The following is a 23,635-nucleotide window of genomic DNA, read 5'->3' on the forward strand; positions in this document are numbered from 1 at the left end:
GTGTTTGTGCAGTATCTGAAATGCATTTTCCTTAAATTATTTTTATGCAAGCCCGACATGGCTAAGTGATTGGAGGGCGCGCGCTCGACTTGTAATCTGAGGGTCGCGGGTTCGAATCTCTGTCACATCAAACATGCTAGCCCTATCAGCCGTGGAGGTGTTATAATGTGACAGCCAATCCCACTATTCGTTGGTAAAAGAGTAGACCAAGAGTTGACGGTGGATAGTTATGAATAGCTGGCTTCCCTCTAGCCTTACACTGTTAAATTAGGGACGGATAGCGCAGATAGTTCTGGTATAGCTTTGTGCAAAATTTAAAAACACGACCAAACCTTTTGTTAATGTACAACGAAAATGGCGAGGTATATTGCACCCACATTTTTTGTAGAATACTACTAAGATATTGCAAAGGTCTTAGTGGAATTGAAAAGTCGAACAGTTTCATTCATATTTAACATAAGCTTTTTTTTTTTCTCAGTCAATGACCGAATCTTGAGATTGAGTACAACATGTATAAACTCAGAGATAAAGGTTTTAAGATTTATAATTATACAAATTACGAAAAGATATATCTAGTTATTGTTGTTGATATGAAAACCAATCATGTAACATTTATGAACAAACATGAATTGTGAAGAGAACAAGGAATCGCGCATTTTGAATATTTCCATATTTTCCGAACATGTAGCCAAACTCCGGGGCGATGAATTCGACATTTCTGGTCAGGGCAAGAAGTTCCGGGGAAGATCACCCAATCGTTCCACGTTTGGTAAGCCGTCTACCTGGAAGACCATTTCTCAACTACCTGGACGAAGTCGGAGTATTAGTCCAGAGTACAAGACATCGTGCCTCTACAAGATATCCCGTAGCCCTAGCCCAAACACAACTCCAACCCACAGTGAATATTATGGTAAAACTCAGTTAGAACAAAGATCCCGGAGTCCCAGTCCTGCGTCCGCGCACAGCTTACCATTACAAAGGGGTCCAAGGGGGAGAAAATTACCTCAAACTCCAAACAAACCCTCAACCTTACGTCTTGATGTTCGATCGATGGAAGGAATTAACTTCCCTGTTGTGTCTTATTCGCCTACACTGCCCCAACCCAGTAACAAGTCCCCATTTAACATAAATTTCCCCAAAGTGAATGCTTCACCCACTCATTTGCCAAAATCCCAATTGCCGTTATGGCGGCAAAGAACGTGTTCAAGCACGAGACCTCACAGCCCATCTTTAGGGCAAGGAGAAAAGATCGGTTTGCCACGTAATCAACAGAAGACTCATAGTATAGATCGATATTATCAATCTGTTCTGCCTTATACGGACAGAAATTTTGGCCTTCTTGGCCATAATAGTGAACCGCTCAGTTTTGAAGCTGCGGCAGCTATTGGAAGAGGTTCTCGACAGCTTCCATCTCCATTGCCTAATGGCTACAAGCCGGGCCAAAAGGAACGTGAAAGGCTGGAAAAAGAAGCTGCTTTACGGACAGGTCGTACGGGGCCACAAAGTGACTCCGAAGATGATTGGTGCTAGCTAGCCAATCCCTCATTTTCTTGTATAAAATAAAATTTAAGTGTGGGTTTTGCTCTTTGTGCAGAACAACAGATACTTGCTTTAAGTATTGATAAAGAAATTACTACTTGGAAATTCAAGATTCTTATTGGAACACGAGTGGCGTGGTATATCTCATCGCTTCAGAACAAACAAATATATATGTAAATAACAACTTGTTCTACTCTTCTTATCTACATTTAACACAAAATTTGGCTGTTTGTTTTGGTAATCTCAAATGTTCTGATGTAAAAGCTTTCTTGGTTTGTTAATTATATATCTTTACTGATTCTAACCCTTTGTCTTTCACGCGGATTCTGCTGTGATAGAACACGTTTCTGCATATACGATTAGCTATGGTTTCAACAATAGGATATTTCTTTTGCATTTTGCACAAAATTTGCAAACAAGAAACTAATATATATATATATATATATATATATTTAAAGCACAGTAGTTTTTTTATAAACTTATATTATTTTCCAATATCTAAGACGTTTTTCTTACTAACGATCTTTTAATAATCTAGAAAGGTTTATCAAAAAGCAGTATTCGGAATACGAGTATACTGAACCAGTTTTAGACCCTTGAAACTTTTAAGATTCTGTCAGTTGTATACCCATGTGTATCATAATATTAACTCTTATCAACGTTTTTAATCTCTTTGTATTTATTAGGCTTAGCATCACGGTGGACATAGTAAGCCTTAGTTTCAGTAGTTTGTCCGCTACTGTATAATTAAAGGCACGACATCGTTCTCGTTTAATCTACGTTTTATCTGTTGAAAGGTAACGCGAAAATAATAATAAAATGAGGGTAATTGCATTTTTCCCTTTTTTTTTAATTATCACGTGCATTATTAGCATCTCACGCCATTGGGAACAAGTTTCTAACTGTACAGCAGTGTTGCCAGATTTCTACGGTATTTAGAACCCACAACTGCCTGAAAACTAGTCCAGTTTTTCTAAATTGAAATCAAGTTTTTTTATATATACTTGAAGAAAAATGCTTTGCAGAAAGCACCATTTCGTGCACGCGTCACTATTAGCACAGAATTATTATGGACGCTCTAAAGTCTAAAGGGATAGCTTTACATTCCTTTCTTACCAGCTATCAGATTACAATGTGACTCTTTTAATGAAACGCTAATAATAGTATATTTTATTAAACAATTAAAAAAAGAACAGCAAACCTCTACACCAAAAAGTAAGGCTGTGTTAGTCTGTAAGACAAAGAACATGATTAAGCCGATAGGGAAAACCGAACTCTAAAATACACACCACAAAGTTTTTGGTGGCGTTATTATTATTATTTAAAAAAAAAAACAACGTTTCGAAATTATTAGGGCACTTTCATCAATATTCTACCCCAAACAATAACGCAGATATATGAAACCTTTAGTGAAAAATATTAAATATAGCCCAGAGGTCTGCAAGACCCGTTAAAAATAGCTCAAAAAGTAGCTACCCCAATTTCTGAATATTTATTGGAGCTATCTTTTCCCAACTAGCTAGACTATGCGGAAAAACCGCGACCTGACAACACTGTTGCACTGGCCAGGCAGCGAGGAAACCTTTAAGCGGCATTTTTCTGTACGTTAAAGATCGAGATAAAAGTGTCGTATACACCTCATATTTAATTATTTTGTTTATTATTTAGTATGGAATAGCAATTATGCATAAGGAAAGAACTTTTAGTATTATGTTGCAAACCATTGTTTCACTGTCTTCAGTTTAAAAATTATTTAGGCCTACTTTGTTTTTCCTACATTGTTTATATTAAGCTCGACTCAAGATATGACGGGACCGGAAAACTTGCTAGGCCTTTTTTGTGTTTTTCTACCGTTGCTCACGTTTAGCTTGACTTGAGAGATGGCGGGACCATTTGTACTAATCTCAAGATTCTTTTTTAAACATAGGTCTCAGTGTGTACTTGGATAGTATTTAACGTGATATAAAACTCAACTGCATTCAAAATATATGAGGTGCGGGAAATCAAATTATAAAAATTATATGTCTATACTCTATACGATGAATCATCTTTGTTGTACTAAATAACTTTACATTTGTTAACCAAATAAGTATAGTGCAAAAAATGTTCGATGTGGTAAAAACGCCATACGAAGCACACTGAGTCGAAAACTTGTTTCAGTGTTTAGGTAGATGACGTGCAATATTACATAAAATAGGAAACTTTCAACATTTACTTTCAGCATGTTGCTAAAATTTTTACATATAAAGGCTGAAGGTCATATTCACTATCAGTATAAATTTCAGTCGAAACTATAGAGTTCAGAGTGAAACAATTTCATATTCCAACAAAATTTTGAAAAGTGTGAATATCAAATAAACGTTAAATAAAAAAAAAATTGAATCTCCTACTTATTTTGCGTGACTGTTTAAAAAATTAAGGTGGTAAAAAGTTACTACAGAGTGTTTAAGGTATTTATAATAAAACAACACTAATATCTGGTTCGACTCCAGCCATAGACATTGCGCAAATAACCTATTGTACTCAGCATATGCATTTTTATACACTTAATGCTACAAAAACGTACGTATATTTGAAAACATATCACATGTACCGTTTTTAACAGAGAACACGTCGCTTTCTCATGACACTTAAATCATTTTTATGAAATTTTAAAATAATTATTTAGGATCTTAGAGAAGTTTTACGATTACGAGGTGTGGAATATATCCAGAGCCTTATTTCATTTTATATTTATAGGCTTTTAAAATTACGAAAGAAAAGTATTCGTTTAAACCATTTCATAAGCAAACATATAATTATTTTACTTTTAATTCCCGAAAACAGTTCTCTAAAATATCCAAAGTGAAATGAGAAATGTTCTTTATTTGGAAAGTTGCAAACGCTTCAACTTTCAAAAAACCATTGAGTAAGTTTTGCTTTGCGTTTTATGTTATCGTTTTGAAAAATACTTTACGTGAGTTTAGAGCTTTACCAAACTACCGTACCTTAGTGTTTAAATTCTGTAAACGCACCTTATATACAAGGGCTGGACGTGGCCGAATGTTAGCATGTTCGGACTGTGAATCCTAACTTAGGATCGTGACTTGTTGCCTCAGAATCACGTTCTGCATTTTGAAGCCGTTGATGCGCGATAAAAGAAATATCCAAATTCCACTTATTGATAAGAGTAGCCCAAGAATTGGCAGCGAGCACTGTTGACCAGCTGTCTTCCTTCTAGCTTATTAGTTGAAAATTAGGGGTGGCAATGTACAGATAGCCTATGTGTAGCTTTGTATGAAATTCTGAAACAAAATATTTGTTCAAAGTGCGTGTTTGTTTAGAACAAAGCCACATTAGGCTATCTACTGTGTCAACCAGATGGAATCGAACCCAGATTTTAGTGTTATAACTTTAATCACTTATTGTTTGGACAAAGAAAAATGAAATAGATTCCAAATCTAACTGGTTATGATGTTGCAAGATAAGGCAGTAGTGAGCGTAACTAGCCCTAGCGGAAACATGTCATACAGCAAATTGTCATAACTCTACATCGCTTAATAAAATAGGAAATAGTATTGGGTTGCCACGCTCGGGAATAACGACATTAAGAACGAATACATTTAATGAGCTTTAACTTTTCCATTTTATTAATTTGCTAAAACCGGCAAGCCAATGTTTTTATTCAATCAAATCACGTATTTCTCAATCAATGACATTTCAGAAGCAGAAAATATATCCAACCCGAAAAAAAGAAATATATTGATCTCATTTGAGAATATACAAGATACATTTTAGAGACAATATTCAGGTTTTGCATCGACAAAACTTTTCAAACCAAATTTAACAGGACAAACAAAAAAGAAACACAGAGATTTAAGAAATAACTTTTTGTATAATCGGGGAGGGTACAATAGCTTCGCTGTTGTTTCTTTCCCTCTCCTATGATGAAATCCTCTGTGCATAGGGTTAATTTCTTTATCGCCTCTTGTATAATACCGACACGTACCATGTATGTAACGAACATTCTATTTAACGTATTAATTTTCAGTTATTTAGCTGAATATTGAATACAATGATTAATAATACTCCGTGTTTCAATAGTTAATCAATAGTCGTATATTGAATTTTTTTTTTAAGAATCGTGCCTAGTTCTCGAGAGTACGATTTTCTTTCATTGTAGATTCTCAGTTTAAAACCTGTAATGCTTCATCAAGATTTCCGTTGAGTTAAAATTAACAACAAAATTGTAAATACCATGTAAATATAATTGTCATAATTCTTGAAACGTTTAGTACGGAATATCGGTTGTTTCCGTTTAATGCTAATTTTCGCTTAATCTTTCAGCATAGTGTTCAACCTAACCCTTCAACGGAAGTACTTGTCAAGTTCAGTCGCTTTTCACAGTCGAGTTGTTAAAATGTAGACTGTTACGTGTAACGCAATTGATTGTTGTGTTTCTTAAGCCTAAAAAAAGTATACGTTTATATTATGTCTCTATTCCCAATTTCATGCAGTTTTTTACATTCAAGTTTCGCTGATAAATATTTTAATTGTGTGTATATACAAATATATATATATATATCACTATCAGAAATCTCTTTTGTATTAAATTATTGTATCATTTGTAAAAAATACAACCAAGAAGAGGTTATATTAAACAAAATTTTCATTTTCTGTGCCATTGCGAGCATCTTACAAACTAATACGTTGTTTCAGAAACCGTTAGAAAATATGTTGTCTGATGAGGCTATGAAATCATTATAATTTTTTATCACTAAAATGGAAGGTGCTTGCCTTTTCGGTCTCTACCGCTTCATTGTAAAACTCACCTTCGAGTTATTTAATACCTGTAATTGTAGTATTTACTGATGTATTAAACAAAAAAATGGCGAATTTTCAATCTAATATTGTATCATGGCGTGGAAAATATTTGCATAAAACCAATCTTAATGTGCATGCGTGTGTGTGTGCGTGCGTGCGTATACCATATCACCTAAGAAAAGGAAAAAGATATGTAAACTGAGCCAATTATTTCTGTTTCTGAATAATTTAAATACGATCCACGAAATTTGTGTACGTCTTTGAATTTGTTACTACACATTTTGTATATGAAGTAGCATTTAAAAAAAATGGATTTCGGATAATAGGTTCCATGTGAAATGTCCTGATACAATAACATGATTAACCTTCAATAGAATCAAAAATAAGTTATATAATGCAAGGATAAGTTCATCATTGTATGATGACTTAACATATATACGTTTGTTTTAAATAATAGTGATTTCAAGGTGAGTCAGAAAATAATGTAACAATTTCCTTCAGATCTACTTACTGTTGGAAAAAGATAATTTGAAAGAGTCATTATCTATAAATACCATTTACACCAATTTTACCTATTTTCTCAATATAAACAGTGAGAAAAAAAAAACAACAAAATTTAGAAAATGATGGAATATTAAGCCTGGTCATATTTATACTACACTTGGGAAGTTATTTGCCTTTTTACTCTAAGCTCTCATTTGTAAAGAAGAGAAACTTCTGATTCAGAGGTGTTTAACAATCTTCAATAAAATTGTTGACTCATGTTTTGTAAGAGGCTCTTGTGTTTTTCATTCTACATTAGAATACAACAAACATTATTTTCTTTGTCAGTATAATCTACTGTGTGTTTGGATTATTTTAAGAATCTGACTGATTGAAAGAATTATGAGCTAAACAACTCAATCATGAACACCTTTTACTGTTTATTAGACTTGAGAACCTGATGGTTAGGGGGACTCGCAATCTGAAGGTTGTGGTATCAAAACTTGGTGACCAACATGTTTGCACTTTCAGCATTATAATGTTATTGTCAATGTCGCAAGTTCTGGAGAATGAAATAACAATTGTCTGAAACAGAAAAATTATCTTCTATATTTTGGTTTTCCAAACTTTTAATAAAAAATGATATTAATTTGTATGTAGAAAAATTAGTGTGTGGATTTGGAAACTGGAGTTACATAAATTACTTCAATCCCACTATTTGTTGGTAAAAGAGTAGCCCAAGAGCTGGCGGTGGGTGGTGATGTGATGAGTAGCTGCCTTCCCTCTAGTCTTACACTGCTAAATTAGTGACTGCTAGCACAGATAACCCTCTTGTAGCTTTGTGTGAAATTCAAGAAAGAAAGAAACAGTGAATATTAATTCATTAATTATCGAGGCCGTATATTTTGTTTTACTCACCACTATGACCATAGTTGAACCAAAAGACATGGTCTCGCTAACTAATGAATGAATATATTTGCTGTGAAAGTTTTATCAATGTTCTTCATGTAGCTTCCAGTTTCGTTGACAATTTTGATTTCGTTCCTTTAATTCTTATTGGGACTTCTTTTTTCGCACCTTAGGTGATTTTGGTTTAAATTTGAAATACCAAGGAAGGATGAGGCTTAATGAAGGTTATGTATTAGTTATCTTACTTGTAATATAACATTGGTTTGTAGCTACTCTATCACCATCATACGAAGACTGTTGGATTATAAAGATGCGTAGTAATAGCATCGTGGTTTATTCGCAGGAGTATTAAACACATTTTCTTAGGCAAATATTAACAACGATACCCACAAAGTCCAGTTTCGCTGCAGGAAGTTGAACTGTTGGATTAAAACGCTCGGACTTTGCACATCGATCTTATAGTTGTAGGATGACAAAATTGTGTAATTTTTACGGAGAATTTTTGTTATCGATAACAAATGAATGGTTTAAAATAGTTTAAACAAAACTATTTGAAAATAATAATAATTTTATGGGTTTCTTTTAAACATAAAATAGCATATTCGTATACACTATACATACCTGTATATTTTCTCCTGTTCATAAAGAATCGTTCAGTTGTTAATCTACATATAATTGGATATTTAATATTTGAATTGTCTCCTAGTCTCTTTTTGCAACCCTAAAATCGGGAATTCAACTCCCTGAAATGCGCACAGGCTGGTGGAGGCTTTGTTCAGAGAGAAATAAATAAAATATTTTCCCCTGGTGTCTCAGAAGCAAGTCTGAATGCTTAATACATGAGCTTCGAGACCCGGCATGACTAGGTGGTTAAAGCACTCGTCTCGTAATCCGAGGGTCGCGAGTTCGAATCCCCGTCACACCAAACATGCTCGCCCTTTCAGCCGTGGGGAAGTTATAATGTTACGGTCAATCCCACTATTCGTTGGTAAAATAGTCTTAAGAATTAGTGGTGGGTGGTGATGACTAGCTGTCTTCTCTCTAGTCTTACACTGCTAAATTAGGAACGGCTATTGCAGATAGCCAACAAATAATGGAGTTATCGTCCCATTGTAATGCCCCCACAGCTGAAAGGGCGAGCATGTTTGGTGTGACAAGGATTTGAACCCGCGACCCTCGGATTACAAGTCGAGTGCCTTAACCCCCTGGCTACATTTGGATTCGGAGTTACAATCCTAGGTCATGCCCAACTTTTAGTCACTCCGTTTACTGTCTGGAAATTTAATTTCCCACTCGAAATTGTTTTTAATGTCTAAGACCAAAACACTGAATTGTTATAGCAGTTACAAACGTGAATGGCATTACTTTAGAGCTACAGTATTACAATATATTTTTGTTCTGTATTTGTTTCACGCAATGTACATCGAAAAAAACTTGTGTCTGGGGTGCACTGACCTAGTATGTTTACATTATCGCAAAGTTACTCCTATCCATTAATATCGCATGAAAAGGTTTTAAGAAACCTTTTAGGTGACGAGTCATTCAAGTTCTTGCGTCCACCCTCACCCCTTTATTTTAAGACAAGATTTCTCTGTCTCTCTTGACTAGAAGAGTAGTGTTTTTGGGTGGCATAGCAAGGAGAACAAGAAATTCTGGTAATTTTTTGAGGTGTTGCATACATCACTGAAAGGTCTGGAAAATGCTGTCTCCATACCTGCAGTCCATATAATGGTAACGTATTTCCATGGAGAGACAAGAGCAGTCAAAGCGACACAGGTTTTCAGAGTGACCGCACCACCTTACCAGCAACGGTTACACACACGATTTTTTTATTATTATTATTATAAAACAAATTATGTGACCTTTCTTCATTGTCAACTTGAGGTTGGAAGCCTTGATCTTCTGATCCAGGAGAATGCTACTCTTACTGCTACTACTATCACCAAGTCTAGTTATGAGTGTCACCACAGTATCTTTAACCTTGGGGCTTAATAGATTTAACTTTAAAGAGCTGTCAAAAAAAAACTCCACAGGTTGCAAGTTGAACTTTCCAGAATCTTGCAGGTGTTGTGATGAAACAATATGAATGATGATTTTTTATGTTAATAAAGTACACATGACTACCAAAAATTCCAAACATTCTATACAAGAACCAAACAAAACCAGAATAAAAAACCACTTTAATTATGGCTATCCTTCTAACAGTAATGAAGCAATGAAAATCAACAAAAAGGGTTAAATACCAAGATGTTTTATTTCCACAATGGTTTAAAACTACATTAACATGAATAAATTACTCCTAACACTGTTCATACTGAAGGAATTCATGGCATGTTCATGTTTGTGAACACTGCTTTAAGCAATTTACCAACAGACCTCTACGTAATTCAGCATCATTAAAGTAACAGTGCAAAGTCTCGTGGAAGTTCTGTAACAATGTTCACATGGGTACAAGGCCTATCTTCAAAGTAGTTAGTTTACCGGATTCACTGACAAAACATGTGTAAACTTAAACATCACATTTGTACAAAAGTTCATTCTCATACACACACACACATATATATACACACATTACACAGTGTAACAAATTACTTAAAAATGCTTTATACAGCGTACATGAAATTTCCAAGCTCTCCTGTGTTCAAGAAAGATTGAAAAACCTAATAAAAACATTGTGTTGAACCTTAATTCAGAAAAAAAAATCATATGCTTGCATTAAAACACAAGAAAATCCACAAGCTTGAACCCTTTCACAATTGTAAAAGCAGCTTTAAAACAATCATGGAGATCTACAAAAGTGTAGACATTACATGCATCTAAATAATGTACTTTTTTAATTTTTTAAAATTAATCATTTTTTAAACAATACACTAGGTGGACTGTTTATTTTTTGACTTAAAGACAGCCCAAGTAATATACTGTTACAAGTAGTCAGAATGCATTGTATCTTGCTCATGGAACATTCCTGTAGAACATTATCAAACGGTTCATCACTTTGTCAATACATGTTAAGTAGTTTAAATCTGTTGTACATTACTCATGGAACATTCATGTAGAATATTATCAAACTGTTCATCACCATGTCAAAACATGTCAAGTTGTTTAAATCTGTTGAATATTACTTGTGGAACACCATCAAACTGTTCATCACATGTCAAGTTGTTTAAATCTGTTGAATATTACTTGTGGAACACCATCAAACTGTTCATCACATGTTAGGCTGTGCAATAAGATTAAAACATAAACAAATAATCAGCTTCTAATATTCAAATGTAAACAATCATTCATAAAACTGACTACATTGGATTTATGGTTAATATGCAAAAAGAGCAGATGAATTTTGTTGAATTTCATACAGTAAAATAATATTCAATATGGATACAGTGTGATACAGTTTTGGACTAAGGATACAAGGAAGCCAAAATTGACTTGTACCATATATATAAAGAAACCTTAAGACAAAATGAACTCAACAGTAAGGTATTTTACAGTTTATACTTGGGTGGAAGTTGAACATCTAAAGATATGGATGCAATTATTCTTTGGTTTTAACTTGCACTCCCAAAGTTAATTTTTGAAATATACAGCTTTGTTTATTTAAAAAAAAATGTTTGTAAGTTAGCTTGTTAGTTTTTAACTGAGTGATTTATTACCACCCCAATCAAATTATTACAGTTGAACAACAAGGGTTTTTCTTATCTAAAACTCAAATGTAGTAACCTAGGAATAAATTGTATGTATGGAAAGTTAACAGATAAACAAACGAGCACAAATTTTTCTTACATTGGTATTACAAAGAAAATTAAATCTGGTTCAATAAGAAACTGTTAAGAGGAATTTTCACTGTAATTTAAGATACTATATTATCTAAAGTTTGTAATACACTACCTTGAAACTGTAGATATAAATACACTGATATAATTGTGTCAAAATTTCAAGCAGAACCATTACCATTTTATACTGCCTAATTTAAAGTTTAGTCTTCACATAACCAAATCTGTATTTGTCAACACGCTAGTTTTTGAATTCGATATCTTTCTTGACGTGTATATGTAAATTAAAATTGAATCATTATTGAAGCGAGACTAAAGTCTCAATATATTTTAGTTTATATAAAAACACAAATTTAATGCACTATATTTTTAGCTACAAACATGGTAATACAAATATCAGCTGTAACATTCTTTATCAAGAACTTAAAAGTAAAATAAACTTAACATTTTGATACCTTCAAAGGAAAGCAACATTTAAACAATAAGAAAGTAAAGTTGTGTAAATAATATTAGTAAATTAAAGCACGTTAGTAGAACTTACTGTGTGGTATCTAGAAATGAAAACTTAAAGTACAAATATTTTCACAAAAAAAATAAATTATATCCTGAAATTCAGAAGCCTACTGTTTAAAGTATTCTCCAACTTGTATCAGAATGAGCATTAAGTTAGGCTTTGTCTATTTTACTTCTCACAGAACAGATTTCATAATTCTGACATATGAATCTCTGAAAAACATCCTTATGTTCAAGAAATGTTTCCTTTAATCTTATTTTCAAATAAAATACACGATATAAAAAAACAGAAAGAATAAAGCTATTGATTAGTGCTTTCATTACAAGAACTCAAAACACTGGTTTTAGTATTAAACAGTTCTCAATTAATAACTTTTTATACAGTTGACCACTTGTTCTGTTGCTTTAAAAATATTTAAAAAACTCAAGGTGTTATTTAATTTAAAAAGAAATAATGAGTAAAATAATAAATAACTTCAGTATCAACTTAAGCAGCACAGAATGACCAATCATCTTGAACACATACTCAAAACTTTTGAAAGTGTTGGTAAACTTAATAAATGACAAATTATCCAGAATAAAATGCCTAGAGCCTTTTAATATCTATAATTCTACAATACCAGTGAACAATTTAACTAACTGTAATCCTGTACAAGTGATATTCAGAGAATGAACACCTGACGAGAGAGAAAAAAATTTCCCATGCTAGAAGAAACACATGAAGTTCAGAGAACTGTATACTTACCTATAAGTATTAACAAAATTACACTACCTTCAAAATCTGATTCTTAAGTTTATTATTTCACAAGATAGGTCATACAAGATCTACCACAAAGGCATCAAAAATGGGCTTCATAAGAGTTTTCATAAGAGTATTAAATGTTTTATCAGTAATTTTGTTTTTGCAACTGGATACATCTTTTGCATGTAGGAAACAAATCTGACTTCACATATTCTTTTGTCATTATATTGTGTATAAAACAACTATACACACACACTAATAAAAGCATTAACAATTAATGCAGTGATACTGTTATCTGAAACTGACTTTTCCGGCATGCATGGTGTTTACGTTAACACCAGAACACTGGAGAAAAACATGAACAGACAAAGTAATTGATCAGCTGTCTTCTTGACACACCTGTATTTGTGTTTAAGTTTTTGGTACACTAAGTTTTTACCACTTATGGAGATCTGTTTTAATTTTGGTTAAATCATTGACACTGCTCATGATACATGTTTATATAAAAGGAAAAAATAAAGGCAGATTAAGAGCAGGAAATAAAAAACAGCTGTTTAGATATCAATATAAATAAACAGAAAATGTGTAGACACTCAAAAATTGGATGTATATAAAAAGTCAACAAATAGGAGTATAACTGTAAATGGGAAGAGAGCACACTGCTCAGAGTAAAAAACACAACACACTGGTTTTGAATTAAAATGAAATTTCAAGGTTGATATGAAACAATTTATCAGATACCTGCAACTTGTTTAACCTAGCTGCAACACATCATACCAACCTGCTCACCATGTACTCCTAAAGAAACATCTATTAGCTGCTTCACAAGTATCATCAGTAGTCACTTTGAATTAAAACAGTTACATGAACTGTTTTAACATCATGATTATTATGTTACTATACAAAAATTAACGTACACACAAACTTACTGTCGACAAAGTCCCACCATTGAATACGTTTTATATCTGCAATACTTCAGGAATAAAACCTGAAAAATCTTTTGATATATATTTTTTATTTGAATATTATACTGACTGCCAGTTGGTTAAATGAATATACAGAGAAGCTTGCTGATTACTGGCCAACACATGTTCCCAAACTGATAGTTGTTTTCTTTGCTTAGCTGGTTCCTCTTTGTTTTGTGACTGCAGTTTACTGATCAAATAAAGAAATATATCTGTATGTCCCACGGATACAAAGCATTCTTATTCACAGAATATGAAGCTGAACTAAATCTGTTACACTGGCATAAACCTGAAGAAACCTGCAATAAACCAAGAGCAATGCATACATAACATACACACACACACATTCATATTCTGTTAAACCTTTTTCATTAAAAATAGTTTGTTTATACCAGAACAAAGCATTGTTTAAATCAGTAAACATCGATACAAAGTTAATGTGGTTCTAAAAAACTTGAGACATTCTACAAACTCTCCTCATATAAAGTAAAGGAGTCTGCAATGCTTGCTCTAGAATACACATTCATGTCTGATAAAACAGAAAAATAATCAGATATGCATGTCTTTCACCATATCTTTGGTTACACTTGTTACTAAAACAATTCAAATAATATCCATGTGTATATCCAACACAAATCATAAACCTATAAAATGATTAATTTCTACAAGACATTGTTTCTGTTTAATTCCTCTACCCTATTATTTTTTTTTTTAGAAAAAACAATCCTATGTTAAACCATCTGAAGTGTTGTCAGTCTCAAATGGTAAAACTGGCCAATACTAGTGCAAGATCTTATTGGTGCAAAAATATTATTTTTGATGACATGACTGATAATAGATCTCACTTGAAACTGTATATTGGTAGTTGTGGAACTTTCAATGTTAGCTTTTCAACAAATTAATAAAATAGTTTTATGGTAAAATCACTAATTTCACTCCACAAAACAGCAAAGTACTTACATCATACACATAGTTACTACGGGGTCCATCTAATCAATGTACACCCAAGAGCATAGTTAAAATTTACTATAAACACAGGATGAAGTCTCAAAGTAGTGTTGAGAAAGAGTTCTTTATACATAAAATTATTCACAAATTATGCACACATTGAATTCATGCAAATCCAAGTAAAAAATCAAAATTTGTACTAATACACCACAGTTAATCCTGTGAAAACCAAAAAACAAATGCTAGTGAGAGTAAAAATAATATCACAATACCGAGCATCATTGAAAATAATTTTACATACCAGAATATGCAACTGATATTACAGTGTGTGAAAAGAGCAGAACCTAGTGGTTAACAATTGTTATAGAGAAAACATTGAACATAGGATGTTGGCACAAAGCCCTCTTCGATGTCACCACGACGTACTCGAGTCCAACCATCTCCTTGGTCCAGTTCAACAACAACAAACTCTTCTCCTTCTTCCATTGGAATAGATCCCTCACTCTGAGCTGTATGAAAAATAATTAACCAAAAAACAATGGACTGAAGATTAACTTTTATTAACAAATGAAGAGCAAAGCTTATCTAACACCGTTAACAATACAATGGACTAAAAATTAAATTTTTGCAATGAAAGAAGGCTAAAATATCAATTAATATTTTAATTAGAACAGCAGTTCAAAATATTTATAATTATTAAAATATGAAAGAAAAGCTTAACAATTAATGTTGAAAAGACAAAACACAAAACTATGATGTGTTTTCTACAAGACATTTTCTACATAAATGAAATGGCAATTTCATTTAAATACAAAATTATTAGCCTAATATTAATAACCTTTCAAGTTGCTCTGGGGCCTATTAGGCCCCACTTTTCGTAGGAGTGTTAAATACAAGTGGTTGATAAAACAGCAGCCCAACCAACAAATACAAAGAGAGGTAAAGCAGTAAAACATAGTAAGTGTAGCAAGGGAAAACTGAAAACAAACACAGTTAGACAAAATTAACCAAAATTTTTCTGTTACTCTCAAACACAAAAGAAAAAAAAATTGTTTACTGTATATTGAAAAAAGGGCAGAACCTGAATCATGATTTAAATAAATTAATTTTCACAAGAAAATAATCCTGAATAATGAGGCACGAGTTTTCCTGCCATAATAAATGCCACATTTTCACTGATCTTTAACTACACGTTTACTAAATAAACAACCTAAAAACAAACATTTCCAGGTGTTTCTCTAACTGTTTAAATCAGAATTAGAATGAACAATGTTAAATAAATTACTTGAAACTGACCATCAAAAGGATAGAGAGCTCTTGCTGTACCCAGCACAGGAAGTGGCTCCAGATCAAAATCAGTATTATCTTCTTCCTCTTCAGCGTACACGTCAACTTCTTGGATGCTGGTACGACTCCTATTGATAACACTCTCAGGACTATAGGAGGAACTACAGCTATGATCAGTTTTACTTACAGATGTAACACAACATTTTTACTGTTTTATGACTTTTTAGAAAATTAGAACATAATACAACAACACATTTTTTCAAGTACTACACAATTTTGTATTCTACATATATCATGCTACAAATAAATTTTTTGTTAACAACAATCTGTATAATTTGAAACAAATAAACTGTAAGTTCTGAATTTGTAGAACATATTCTCTATTGGGAATACCATACATCCTCTACAGAAGAACCAAAGCAATCATAAGAACGATAACATTCCTTTCAAGATTATACAATTTTATGCAGTATAGATATTGGGTAATCATGAATACATTAAAATAATTTAGAATAATATTTTATCTGTAACATCTTATGTTAAGTTTTTCTTTAATATTTTATTACCATGAACCATATTAATCTTAACCTATACATTATGAACATACTAACAGAAAAAAAATCCACTTCCGAGGTTATGATAGCCTAAACCAGTATATAAAATAAAATACTGCACATTAATCACAAAATAAAAAAAACACACCTTATTCACATAACACAGAAAATGCTAGTACTCTGGGCAACTAGGGAATGAAAACAGTGAAATTAATGAACACAGATATAAAAGCTAAGTTCAGGTAAGCCTCAAGCAGTTACGCTAAGTTGTTGGTTAAAAATGTAACAAGAAAAAGAGTCCCAAAACATGCAAAGACAGATTCTTACCATGATATACACAGCAAAAGAGCCCAAAACATAAGTACACATTTTAGGGAGTAAACAACATTAGTAAAACTTAAACATTTGTAAAGCAACAGCGTGAGGTATCCTCAAAATTTTAAGTTTTACAGTTGTGTGACAGAGAGATAGTCTGAAAGAAGAGTTTTTAAACAAACTTAAGTTTTTTTATTAAGTAAACAAAAATTTGATGTGAAATGTCTCTAGGTTAAAATAGCATTATTGTTGTTTCTGTACTTGTTAATAGTTTCTCTCCAATTACATTCTTCACTGAGAAAAGCTGGCACTCATGACCTACGACCCTTACACCTTTTTGCATTTTATGTAGCATATTTCTCTTTGAACCAGTTTCCTTTTTGATTAGTTTTACATTTTGTATCAGAACTTCCTCTGACAAATCTAATAACAGTTAGTATTGTTAGTGTTTAAACAGGCTAATAACTGTTTCTTAATCTTAATAAATTTCTCCTTGAAGAAAATACATTAATCAAAAATATAATTGCATAATGCAATTACATGCATCTCTCTCTCTCTCTCCTTTACTTATTAACTGAAAAAGCTTTAAAATTATTTGTGACCCATCAAAGTCAATTCTGGGTTTTATGATGAATTTTTAAGGTCTTTTTTTGTTCAGAAGTTTGATACAGTTTCCAAGGAAACATTAAAAAGCATACAGACCTAATTACTGATTTGTTGGCCTTCAAGATACTCAGTTAGTTCAAAACTGTCTTTTGCTACAAGTTAAATTACCTTTGGTTAATTATCAGTTCTTCTGCTCATAAGAACTAATATCTTGTTATTAGCAAAAAAAAGTGCTTTGGAATACATGACCAAATTATATATAGATGGTTCTTGTGTACAGAAGAACATTGTGCTGATATAACCTGTAAATCAACCACTGCTGATTTATAAAAATAATATTAATTATTTTATGCACAGAGAACCACATAATTAAATTGAGCATTAGTCTGTCTTCATACTTGAAGAAGATACACCAATTTCTGTTGAAACATGTAGTGAGTTATTTACATTATTGTCGTTATGCTCATAAATTCTTGGGGGTCAATTTAATATTGCAATGAATGATTGAATATCATGTTTCCATTTGTACAAAAGATACCTTTCTCAGGTGCCATTAGGATGAAAACTTATAGGAGTCTTAAAACTACACCAAGTGATTTTAAAATCTAACATCTATTAACTTCTCCCAGCCCAAGATCATGGGCACTTTACACAAGGAAAACTGACTTTCTTAACCTGAAGATGACCTAGGAAGGTTGAAACATTGTTCTATCCTTATCAATAAAAGTATTAATACCCATACTAGCCATTGTGAGATACATTTTCATTTCAAGTGGGTTTCTCATCACCAAGAAAAACTGACATCATTAAGCTATGAAAAATTATTCTGTCTATTCTATTCCATCAGATTAATTTATAAAATTGTAAAATGATCATATAACAAATTTTGTTTTGATGTATAGTTCATTAACATTTGTTCTGGGTAAAGTAATAAAAGAAATCTACTGCTGATTCCAAGTCAGATTTTTACCACCCCCACCTTCCAACTGTAATTTTTATTCATAGAATAAAAATATTTGAACTTCTTTATAACACAGATAAAAGAACTTGTTAACATATGAAACAATGTGCATTTTTCTTTTAGCAAAGCCACATCGAGCCATCTGCTGTGTCCACCAAGGGGAATCGAACCCGATTTTAGCATTGTATATCCGAAGACTTAATACTGTCCTATTGGAGGACAAATATGAAACAAAGCTACAAACTTGTGTCATTTGTAAGTTTCATTTTACTCCTAGGACTAAAAAGTTTTAAAACTGAATTTTTAGGTTGGTGGCACCAAAAACTCAATGTATTATTGGTTTACACTTTCATATTTTTAAAGGTACCAGAACTAGAAACATATTATTTTGCAAGATTAAAGTTTTGTTATTCACACTTTATCTGCTGTAAATCTCAATTTCTTCCCTATACGAATTATAAATATCTAAATATTTAGTTATTATCTCAGAAGACTTTCATAATCACATATATCATGGTTTTGTATTCTTTGTAGGCCACATAAAGCCAGTGAACTAACTTGTTACATTTGTTGAAATAGCTGGTTTAGCAATTTCCAGTTTGAAACTACTGATTCTTACAGCTAACTTCTTCCCAGCATGACCTTAGTAAAGGGTCTTTTTTGAAACAGCTGTTCTAGATTTCCAAGATGGGCATGGAGTTAATAAGATATATGTAAAAAAAACAAAAATACCTATCTCTGTTAGTTATAATAACTTACAAAACATTTCTTCAAACAAAGGGGTAGAGATGTGGTGTTACTGTGTCTGTGATGAGAGTGTGAAGTCACTGGGCCCAGGAAGGTATTTTGCTAATAAGTGTATGTGAAATCTTCCTTCGGAGGAGGATTTCTTTTGTTATATATCAAGCACAAAGGTAGAGAATGGGCTATCTGTGCTATACTCATCAAGGGTATCTAAACCCAGTTTCTAGAATTGTATGTCCACAAACACAGAGTTGTGCCACTGGGAATGATCTTCATTTGATTACACATTTAAAAGAAAGATCTAATTACAGTCAAAAACGTTCAATGCTTATCATGCTTTAGAACTAGGATGTCTGCATTTGATAAAAAAGTTTAACTTTTATGAATGGAAATTCAGAAGTAGTTGATACAATGCAAATGGGCCAAAATAAGTGTTAACTGTACTTTTAATATCCCAATATTTTATTCTCTGCAAGTCCAATTTTGTCTTTTCGTTATTAGCAGTTTTAATCATAAACTTCAGGTATTGAAGTATCCACAGTTACAGTTACAAAACAGGGTTATTCAGTGTCTGATTGTATTGTTAAAGGGGTAACTTGTATTATTTCTACGGGATAATTGAAATAACTTCTGGTAAAGAAACCTGTAACCAAAAACATTCAAAGTATACAGACACAAGGCTGTTATAAGTTAGCTCAAAACAAGACGTTTTCTACAATCAATTTCAGTCTCTTCTGTATTAGTGATTTTATTCATAAACTGCATGTATTGGAGTGTCCATGTTTAAAAAAAAAACAGGGTTACTTAATGCCAGATTGTATTGTGAAAGGATAAAGGGGTGACTTGTATTATTTGCACACGATTATTGAAGTTAACTGGGAAATTAAAAGGCATTTTCCAGGCAATAGAAAGATGTCCTACCAATGGTTAGCACTCCACTTACCCATTAGCTTGTGGTGGAGTATTTGATACCAAATTTTTATTGTTGTTAGGGTTGTTGACACTGGAATCTGAAGCACTCCTCGATAAAGAATCTTCAGAGATACTGTTCCTATCCTTTTTATTTCTTTTGGGTGTTAATGTTATACCTTCTGCATCCGATAAGTAACTCTGAAAGTGGGCCAAAGCTTCCTAAATTTATGAACACGATATTTTTTATATTACATGCTTCTCTTAATAAGATTAATTTTTTCTGAAGACCTGTAGGCTTTTCTTCAATGTAATTTTTTTCCTTTTTACTTTTACATCAAAGAAAGAAGATTTGTCTTTGGAAGCTTAGATGGCTAAATGTACAAATTACTTTTATATTATACATACACACTTAATTCAGAACGATAAACATATTACTGATAATAAAAACTCAAAACTTGCTACGAAAATTACTACCAATAATAAATATGGATGTATACCAAAATATGGTCATGCTCACAACGAATTAGTCTTGCAATATTAATATGAATTTAATTAACCTATCTGTAACGCTTTTTCCTTTTAGTTTCAAACTATACATATACACATCATAACCTCTGTCAAACTATTCAGTTTCTGTCATTAAAAAAAACAAAAACAAGTGCGCAACAGTTTAGTGCACTGTAAAAGCTGTTTTTACTGCTGGCTAAATTCATAAAATGTGATACGAATATCTTGTTAGGGTGCAATATACAGCATCAGGGCTAGCGTACCTGGAACTTCTGAAGCTCAGCTTGGAGCTTTTCAAGTTTATGTCCACATTCTGTTAATTGGCCCTCAATGCTTAGTGGATCACCCATTGCAGGACTCTGTTCATACACCAATTTCATCTTCATCAAGCCATCCCTGAGATGAAACAGAAGACACGGACATACAATAATTTCTGGCCACAGAGGTAAAAAGAGTTTTTACCTTCAAAAACAAAAGGTACTTGGATCAAAATATACAAATAATGAAGGTGCCCAACAATGAACAGCATTTTTGATAATGGGTCTTGGAAATGTGTTGCAAAAATATAATTTTGCAAGCTGATAAGTGTACTTAAACTCAAGAACAGGTCCAAGGCTTGAGAAACTATTTTTTACTTTCTTCGTTTGCAATAATGTCTTACTGACATAACACAGCTAAAATATCTAAATGTTGGTTACAACAGTAAGTTTATTTTGCTTGATCAGATTTAAACTAATGAATACCACCACCAAATAATAAAATAAGTAAACATGTATGAAAGAAATGTTAGTATTCTAAAAAGAAAGAAACACAAGCATCGGCTTCTGAAGCAAATACCTGAACTTCATTGAGAAATAGAGAATAAAAAGCTGTGGATTTCTTCAAAACGTTTTATGATTTACAATTGGACATTCTTTCAAAGTTCTTTTGTATAGACTGAATAAAAACTCCAAAATGACACTTTTTAAAGAACAAAAATGATGCATCACTAGACACTACTACAAATGTTATTTGATAAATATGAGCCCTGGTGAATAAGGATGAAATACAGTAATGGGTCAAATCATCCAGGGGGTTGCAGGTGACCGCCACAGAATGCCTTGAAAAACTTCGCATGTGTTTATCTACCCATATAATGAAAAATTGCCAAAGATTAGATCAATATCTCTAATAGTTTCTGATTTACAGCCCTGTAAAAATTAGTTAAGTTTTGTTTTTTTTTGGTGAATTCATTTTCGGGCAACTTTGGCTGCTTAAAGCTGCAAGAGTAATGGTGGTAGAAGACTGAAATTTGCTACACTGACTGAATTAATTTCACAGAATTCAAAAATGGTCTCAAACCAAGTTTGTCTCTCTTAGGATTTTTATAGTGAGGCTGTAAAATCACCTGAAAACCCAAAATCGTAAAAAGCATTGGTTTATTTAATAAGCCATAGCTCCAAGACTTAATATGATACAAAGCTGAATTTTGTTTTCAAATTTCCTATATCATATTAGTTGAAAAATCAGCAATTGTTGTAATTAAAAGTCTATTAGATCTCCTGAAAAAAAATGTAGTTGCATGCAACATTTTATAACTTAGCTAAAAATAGCCCTACTTCAGGCCACAGTTTGACCATGTCACCAGTTATTCAGCCTTTTCAGATTTTTACCATATATTCTTACATCTCTGAATATGACCTACAAAAAAAATTAGGATGGTGTTCAACCTACTTTTTGGAAAAATTTCCAAAATCTGGATGATTTGACATGGAATGACCTTAGTGCAATTCAACTGGTTTAGCAACTACTTTAAGATAATGATGGTTATAAATTATGATAACCATAATTATACACACTGAATTTGTTACGTATGAATATCTACCAAGTGCATGAATACAGAAAAAGGTTTTTTTTATTATGGCTCAAAGAACAATGACCTCACCTTGCCGCTGCTTCTTGTTGTATCTGGTTCTGAATATACTCTATCTTCTGTGTAAGTTTCTTTTTTCTTTGATTTGGTGGCAGATCACAGTAATCTTTAGTGTCATCAATATGATGCTAGAATCATTTACCATAAATTATCATAGTGAACTAACAAAAGGAAAGAATAATATATTTGTGATGATTCAAAACTTGTGTATATATGCAAAACTCTGTAAATATCAGGACTAAAGAGAAAATATAAGAGAAATAAATGCTCCTAAGTGAAATTGTAAAACTTTTTATATTCTATATTTTGTTTCATTGGTAAAGTGACCACACAAGTTGATATTATTGCATTAATTATTTATTGTCAGTATTTAATTTATACTATTTTTAATACAAGTTCTTTAAGCATTGCTGAGATGATATGCTAATAACCTGAAGACAACGCAAGTCAAGACGTTGTTCTCTGATTTATTAGTAAAAGTGTTAATACAACCGATCTGAGATATATACAAGTCAAACTTTCAATTCTTATAATTTTTAATTAGTCGATAATTCATATTACTGTCATTACTAGATAAAAGCAGCTCAAGTTCAAACATTACATATTAAATCATAATATCTTGTGTTAATGACATTCCAATTTAACAATACAAAACATTACAGTTTAAATTATTATATCCTGTGTTAATATTAATTTTACATTAAAAAGTAAAACATTAGAGATTAAATTATGGTATGTAGTGTTAATAATGATGTTCTAACTTAAAAATAAAAGTCACAACTGTAAGCTTTATCAAAAGCAACTAAGTTTACTGAAAGTTACATTAGTTACAAGTGTGTGATGCACCCACAAAATACAGTCTTGCAAGGAAATCATTATCTAGTCGAACGCATCCATTAAAGAAGTAAAGCTGTACAAAGGACAGTGTTAAGTAATGTAACCTGTTTGTCTTCATTTGTTATCAAATCACTCATGACATCATTAGATGTTAATTGCATACCATGTTTTGTAGGAGTTAACTGTCTCATTGAACTGATTAAGCACCTGTCTTTATACTCAAAGCCAAAAGTGTCTAAAAAGAAAAGTGAGGAAATTTGCCCCATTTCAGGGTATTTTAAATTACCCTTCTCAAGCACAAACCCTAAAACAAAATAGCACATGC

At 32.3% G+C, this 23,635-nt stretch overlaps 2 protein-coding genes across 16 annotated transcripts in view; one reads left to right on the top strand and one right to left on the bottom strand.

Moving 5' to 3' along the window:
• The window catches only part of LOC143242962 (voltage-dependent calcium channel type A subunit alpha-1-like), a 98,533-nt gene extending 91,435 nt beyond the window's left edge, over positions 1-7,098 (top strand). For all 5 annotated transcript variants that reach the window (XM_076486585.1, XM_076486576.1, XM_076486577.1 and 2 more), the window contains one exon: positions 689-7,098. In XM_076486585.1, the coding sequence (XP_076342700.1) occupies positions 689-1,530 (842 nt within the window). In that variant the 3' untranslated portion in view covers positions 1,531-7,098. The remainder of the gene's footprint in view (positions 1-688) is intronic.
• A 2,871-nt stretch (positions 7,099-9,969) lies between these two features.
• The window catches only part of LOC143242994 (formin-binding protein 1-like), a 59,074-nt gene continuing 45,408 nt past the window's right edge, over positions 9,970-23,635 (bottom strand). The window contains exons 10-15 of one of the 11 annotated variants that reach the window (XM_076486627.1): positions 22,486-22,601; positions 20,825-20,957; positions 20,086-20,252; positions 15,972-16,090; positions 14,977-15,184; positions 9,970-14,026 (exon numbers count right to left, since the gene is read on the bottom strand). In XM_076486627.1, coding sequence (XP_076342742.1) covers positions 15,027-15,184; positions 15,972-16,090; positions 20,086-20,252; positions 20,825-20,957; positions 22,486-22,601 — 693 coding nt within the window. In that variant the 3' untranslated portion in view covers positions 9,970-14,026; positions 14,977-15,026. Of the gene's footprint in view, positions 14,027-14,976; positions 15,185-15,971; positions 16,130-20,085; positions 20,274-20,824; positions 20,958-22,485; positions 22,602-23,635 lie in introns of all 11 variants that reach the window. The other 10 variants (XM_076486615.1, XM_076486614.1, XM_076486613.1 and 7 more) reach the window with 10 other exon arrangements.

This window comes from Tachypleus tridentatus, chromosome 2, assembly GCF_004210375.1.
Source record: "Tachypleus tridentatus isolate NWPU-2018 chromosome 2, ASM421037v1, whole genome shotgun sequence".
Taxonomy (NCBI): Eukaryota; Metazoa; Arthropoda; class Merostomata; order Xiphosura; family Limulidae; genus Tachypleus; species Tachypleus tridentatus.